Source organism: Charadrius vociferus, unplaced genomic scaffold, assembly GCF_000708025.1.
Source record: "Charadrius vociferus isolate BGI_N301 unplaced genomic scaffold, ASM70802v2 scaffold342, whole genome shotgun sequence".
NCBI lineage: Eukaryota > Metazoa > Chordata > Aves > Charadriiformes > Charadriidae > Charadrius > Charadrius vociferus.
Window position 1 is genome coordinate 300148 of NW_009647231.1, and position 7235 is coordinate 307382.

Sequence of the window (7235 nt, forward strand, 5' to 3'; positions counted from 1 at the left end):
AGAAGTGAATTTTGCAGTCCTTGCACTCACTCCTCTTTCTTTGCCTCCCTTTGGCCAAGGTATCAAAACAAGCCACTACACTAATTTTTGGAATGACTCCTCCCCGTCACTTCTCCTCTGACAGCCTCACCTGGACTAAGGCCAGGGGAAGTCTTCTTCCCTTTTTCTGTCCCTTTGTACTGATTTACAGCTCTCCCTCCACAGACTCTACTGTTGCTCAGAAACATCAACAGCTGATATCTCACATAGCGGTACAGGGACATCCGCAGGAGTTAAACTCCTGGCTCTGTCCACTGGTGAGCCTGGGGGTTGAGGGAGGGGGAAAACCTTGGCAGAGAGCTCTAATAGAGCCCTGAGGTTGCAGCTAGAAACCAAGAATAAAGTTTGTGCTATTTTCCACTTGGTCTGTTGCTGTCAATATGTGTGAGCTCTGGTTCTGCAGGCAGCTTGGCAGAAGCCGTAACACTATTCATTAAAAGCATTTATTTATTTTTTTTTCTGATTTAACTGATATAGCTCTCCCCTAGACTTGCCACCTAGGTAGTATCATGGCTGCTTATTCCGCATGTATTGCTATCGGCACACATTTTTATGTAAGTGACCTCATTAGCAAAGTATATTTTTAGCCAGGTTTCCTGGGCAAATGGGCTCATTTAACCATGTTTCGAGCTGTTCTCTTTCATTCCCTAAAATTTGTGAATGTTTTTCTTTTTTCAGCCAAGTATGATAGAGGCCAAAAGGTTGTAAAGAAAGTTGATTTCCTTCAAGTTTATGAAAATACTCAGGTAGGAAAAAGAAATTTCAAAGTGTGCCAGACAGAAAAAAACTGCAGCATGAGCTCACCTTACCAGATACTGCATATCTACACCAGGAACATAAGTTATAAATGCTCCAGCGCCATAAAAATGGCCAGTGAAACTTCTACATTATGGGACTCCCCAAGTACAAGACCAGTAGGTCGAGGGAGGGCATTCTACCCCTCTACTCGGCACTGGTGAGGCCACGACTGGAATACTGTGTCCAGTTTTGGGCTCCCCAGTTCAAGAGGGACAGGGAACTCCTGGAGAGAGTCCAGCGAAGGGCAACCAAGATGACTGAGGAGTTGGAGCATCTCCCTTATGAGGAAAGGCTGAGAGAGCTGGGACTCTTTAGCCTGGAGAAGAGAAGGCTGAGGGGAGACCTTATTATGGCATACAAGTATCTAAAGGGTGGGTTGAAAGAGGATAGAGTCAGACTCTTTTCAATGGTTCCCAGTGACAGGATGACGGGCAATGGGCACAAGTTGGAACATAGGAAGTTCCGTTCCAATACACAAAAAAACTTCTTTACGGTGAGAGTGACAGAGCACTGGCACAGGCTCTGGGCAGGGAGGTTGTGGAGTCCCCTTCTCTGGAGATTTTCAAAACCCGCCTGGATGCAGTCCTGAGTAATGTGCTCTGGGCAATCCTGCTTTAGCAGGGGAGTTGGACTAGATGATCTCTAGAGGTGCCTTCCAACTCTGCATATTCTGTGATTCTGTGATTTAGGAGACGGGATATTTCACTAGTTCTCATGTTCCAAGCTGTGTGGCACTCTAAGATTGTTAAAATCATAAGCTAAAAGTAAGTTGGAGTTAAGTTTGTATTTAACGCTTCTGGTTCACTGGAATGAAAAGGTGATGTAGGCCTGGAAAATATTTTCATTTCTCTGGCTCTAGTAGCCCACCATATAACAAAGCAAATAGTACTAAGGACAGAACAAATGTGGAAAAGAAATGTAAAACATTTTTCTTAAAAAACAAGTGAATGATATCCCTAGGAAATAATGAATAGATATAAAATGTAAATCATGATCTTCATTCTCTTGCAAATAATTTCCAGTTCATCAGCTCTTTGGCCTTACATTTTTATGGACACAAAAGGTTGGGTTTTTTTCCATGCTTTTACCTGAAAGTCAGGATGAACATGTATACAGACAATCTAGTTTTCTGTAAGGAGATTACTGGGTACTTAATGAGCTCTATCTGAGTTTCAGAAAAAGGCATACATATCGTTCCACCAGATTTCGCAGGATATACATTGTCTGTTAAATACTTTTCTTGAATATGCAGATGCTTGTCAGAACTCAGGATTTTATGCGTGAACCTTGAGGAGATTTTTTTTATTGAATCGGACTTCACTGGAATTGAGAAAACTTATATAAGCCTACACTAGGCAGTATTTCTTCTTACTGTATTGGAAGAAGTCCATGATAGGGAGTTTCCATGGCAGGGAAACCCAATTAACATGACGAGGTCTTTGAGAGAACTCTGTTGGAATATTTGCCTCGGTTCACTCACAGTAGGGAACTTCTGAACACTTAGTGAATTTTGTGTAATTACAAAGTACACTTATGCTGTCCAATACACAAAGAAAATCTCACTGGTAAAATGCAACAAGTAAACAGGAATAGAAGCAATATTTGCTGAGTGTGCTGATTTTTCCTATTGTTTTTTAGCTATAATGAAAGTGTATGAAGACTTTTTCCTTTACAAAGAGGGAATCTATAGACACTCCCCAAAAGCAGGATCTAAATGGAAAACTCATTCAGTAAAACTCCTTGGGTGAGTAAAGCATCTTCTTTTACACTTTTCCTCTGCCAGTTATAAATGTAGTAAAATGTCAATGACCAGTTTGGAACCCAAAGGTTTCACTGTGAGAAGTGGAGCACTGTTATAGCTCCCAACATAAGACTGTTGTGGTTTCATTTTTGCATTTCTGAGAGTTTTAGAGAGTACTGGAAAGAGGTGTCGACCCATCAACTTTTAATCTCCTCTAAATTTGCTCTAAAACTTCAAATATGCTCATTTATAGAGTTAAATGCTTTGCTGAGTATTCACAAATATTCCTTGTACACATCAATTTGTGAACAAAACCGACATACTTTCCTCAAAAAATCCCACCAAGCAGAATGCAAACGGAAACATAAAAGTTGCTGGTGGCCTTACTGGCACAGCAGTCTGGGGTCTCTACACCCCAAACAGAAATCAACTTCTACTGGGATGCTGCTGATTTTCTTTGGGATACACAAGGAATACACACTCAGGACTGAAACTGCTGCAGAAGAGTGTTTACAATACACTAGTGGATATCCTCTCAAATCTAGACCAGTGCTGCTACATTAAGATGACAAGTATCTAATAATGCATGCACTCAACTTACAGAATACACTATGGGGCGTTATTCTTTGGCATGGAGGGAATACGCAAGGATAAATTTATTAAATCATCAAGTGGGTAGTTACACAAAGAAATGACTGGAGAGTTTCAAACAAATATTTTGTAGGTGATCTAGAATATCAAATAAATAGTGATTCAGGCATGTGCTAGGAAGATTACTGAGAGTATCTTCCACATGTAGTTCAAGAAAGTAAAGTCGTAAAATAAAGTGCATTTTTTATTTGCGGTCTTAGTGAAGATATCCTTGTAAAGGACATGGAAATGCCTAAGACTGGGGAAACTGCTGGCTATGAATTACAAGAGTGTGCCTGATAGTGGCACAGCAGCAAACAGAAGCAGCAGGCTGGTGCAAGATCATCCTTGACCCTATACGGTTGCAAAAAGTATTGACTCGTAGAGGAAAAGTACCTGAGGTACGCTTATAGTGAATGTTGTGAAGCAATGAAAGACAGAAGCTGGAATTTAATGTGGAAAAATGGAGGACTGAATTAGGAAAAGATGTTTATGAAGGGCAGCCGATATGCATCAGTTTATGTGTATGTGTTTAACGTATATCTGAAGGGCCATGAGAAACCAATAAAATTAGACAGTAAAATCTGCAATGCAATTTGAATATCTCAGATCAGGGGTGAGCTGCTGTGAGACTGTGGGTGCAGGTGTTGGGAGGGCTATGAAGCATGATTGATGTAAGCGTGGGGTGATGACAGTTATTCGCTCAGATGTGCTGCCCCAAATATATGCTGAATAACCTACTGACATGAGTGATTAAGTACGAATGGCACAGGAGGACAAAGTGATGGCTGAGGAGGATGAGAGGAGGAGGAGGGCTATTAATGTGCTGATGTGGATGCTGATTGAAATGAGAACTGGTAGGCTGTGCAAGGAAAAGATAGCAGTCCTCAGGCAAGGAGCCACTCATGAGAAAAAAATGAGCAGCTTGACTGAGGCTGGCAGCTCCCTGCTAAGGATTGTGTGGAATGGTCAGTGCAAAACATTGAGTAGGAGGACAGCCAAATGGTTTGATGTACTGGAGAAGGACTGGAGAAGGACATAAGTAGTGAAGGAAAAAAAAGAAAAGTGAAGGCGATGATATTTAAGAAACCTCTGTCCAGTTCGGAGTTTAATATGTGGGAGATGCATTTACTTACTAACTTTCACTGAACATCGCTGAAGTATCCAATATATCCAACAGCATAAAGAATTACCCATCCTTTCATTGTCTAATGCATAAGTATTCTGACTTCCAAGATTACGCCATATAAAAACATTTGCAGAAGTGTTTAACTGCAGAGATTGAATTCAAGTTTGACACGTTGGAGGCGGTTTGAGCCCAAGGCTAGGCGTACTTGAGTTTCCAGCAATGATAAATCCAGTCATTAAATGTGATTCTGCACCACAAAAACACTCTTTTGTATAGATTTTAATGTCTTCAGGATTAAGCTATTACTTTTTCATATCATTAATTTGTTTGAATTAATTTGAATGTAAAATATCTGGCCCGAGTATAAGTTCTTTGCCATTCACATAGAGTTTGGATGGGGTTTTTTTTTGAGCAAAGAATAATGCAAACTCCTTGACCTAAATAAAAAACTAATGAGAATCTCATTAAAATTGGACTTCAAATAAAAATATTGATGATTATTCACATTCTGCTTAGCTGAGATGGTTCCTGGAGAGAGAAAAAGGAACTGACATGCTGAAACGTATGATAAGAAATGCAGTTTTGTGTGGGCTGATGTTTATTGTCGTCTGATTTTTTATTTATAACCCCTTCTGTAAAGGAGATTCAATATTTCTAAAAGGCAGCCATAATAATGAAAGACCCTATTGAATTGATATTCATAATCTCTTAGAAACGTTTTTGAGAATGCCTTAAACTGCCCATGAATTGTACAACATAAAAGGTGATGGAGTCACAAAATGGTAATAAATTTTGGTGAAGCTTGCAAGAACTATTTGTACAAAACCATAAAGGCACGTATAAACTGCTTAATTGGTCATTGGATCATAAGGATTGTAAATGCGTTGACAGGCTTCTCTTGTTCTGCAACTTGAAATTCCTAGTTATTTTCTGTCATTTGCAGGCTTCTTATTTATAAAATCAGCTCTGATGGGACTATAAGTCTATCTTCAGTGAGGTACTGTGTGACCTCAGGCTCAGGGAGAGAACAGGAAAAGACAGAACAGCATGGAAGCAGGAGAAGAAAACTTGGAACAGCCAGGCAGAGGGCGTTGTGGGCAGCGGACCATTTGGGTTTGATCACAGCCTCTATGGGCAGTGAAATCGGGCTTTCAGTAATCTGAAGGCAGGATGGACTGACCGCACTGACATTTAGAGAGAGTAGGATCTCTCAAGCAGTTTCTGTGTCTGTATTCAAGAGACAGGGAGGTAAGCAGAAAAAGTGAGTAACAGAGACTGGGTTTCATGACAGCTAAGTTTTGATGTGTAAAAGTTAGATTCCTATATCTCTGCTAGGCAGCCATAGTTCCCTTTACTGTCCATGGCTATTCATCTGCTCTATTCTAGGTATCTATCTTAAGGTGAGTTGAATTGCTTTGTTGGATCTTATTTCTCTTTGCTGACTATAAAAGAACTTGTGAGGTAACATCAGACTTATATAGCTGGGATTAAAATGTCTGGGTTAGACTAGAGGAATCCCACTTGTAATGGCATCATAAAGTAGCTTAAAACCAAAATGGCCATCTGACTGGTACATAATATTTATAACAGGATAGTATCTTCAGAGAGCAACCTCATGAAATTCAACAAGGGTAAGTGTAGGGTGCTGCATCTGGGGAGGAACAACCCCATGCACCAGTACAGGTTGGGGGCTGACCTCCTGGAGAGCAGCTCTGTGGAGAGGGACCTGGGAGTCCTGGTGGACAACAGGATGACCATGAGCCAGCAATGTGCCCTGGCGGCCAAGAAGGCGAATGGCATCCTGGGGTGCATCAAGAAGAGTGTGGCCAGCAGGTCGAGGGAGGTCATCCTCCCCCTCTACTCTTCCCTGGTGAGGCCACATCTGGAGTACTGCGTCCAGTTCTGGCTCCCCAGTTCAAGAAGGACAGGGAACTGCTGGAGAGGGTCCAGCAAAGGGCTACGAAGATGATTAGGGGATTGGAACATCTCTCATATGGAGAAAGGCTTAGGGACTTGGGTCTCTTTAGTCTAGAGAAAAGAAGATTGAGGGGGGATCTTATTAATACTTACAAACACTTAATGGGAGGATGCCAGGGGGATGGGAGCAGTCTTTTTTCAGTGGTGCCCAGTGATAGGACGAGGGGTAATGGGCATAAACTTGAACATAGGAAGTTCCATCTTAACATGAGAAGGAACTTCTTTACTTTGAGGGTAGTGGAGCACTGGCACAGGCTGCCCAGAGAGGTTGTGGAGTCTCCCACTCTGGAGACACTCAAAACCCGCCTGGACGCTGTCCTGTGCAACCTGTTGTAGGTGACCCTGCTCTGGCAGGGGGGTTGGACTAGATGATCTCCAGAGGTCCCTTCCAACCCTAACCATTCTGTGATTCTGTGATTCAGAATGTCTTCCATAGATTTGTTTGTTTATATGTACACACATACATACATGGATCTGTGCATATATACACATAAAATTACAACTCTTAATGACACCAGAATGAAAAGAAGCTAAAGAGGCACAATGAAACTGCGAATGGTAAATAGGACCAAGGAAGACAAATTGGTCAAAGTTTGGTAATTTTCACTTTTTCAGCTGCACTCTGTTATTTTAAGACGACTAATGACCCAAAAAATGACATGTGAAACTGTCATCTTTATCTCAAGATCTCTTGATAATAAAAGTAGACTGAATTCACATCAAAGATGAACTTGGCAGCAGATTTCTCTCTCAGATCTTTACATTTAAGCTAGTTGCTGAACAAACCTGTCAAGTCTATTCTATAGCAGATTGTCTGTAAAATTGGTGTGCTTTTATTTTTTTGTTAAATCTTCTTTTCCTTCTACTTCTCTGGATTGCTCAGTTCCATGTAGGAAAAGACAACAGAAGAGAAATGTAGAG

At 41.1% G+C, this 7235-nt stretch overlaps 1 protein-coding gene across 1 annotated transcript in view; it reads left to right on the plus strand.

Moving 5' to 3' along the window:
* The window catches only part of TINAG (tubulointerstitial nephritis antigen), a 50037-nt gene that overhangs the window by 30512 nt on the left and 12290 nt on the right, over positions 1-7235 (plus strand). Inside the window, exon 9 of the mRNA XM_009879828.1 lies at positions 2476-2581. Within this exon, the coding sequence (XP_009878130.1) occupies positions 2476-2581 (106 nt within the window). The remainder of the gene's footprint in view (positions 1-2475; positions 2582-7235) is intronic.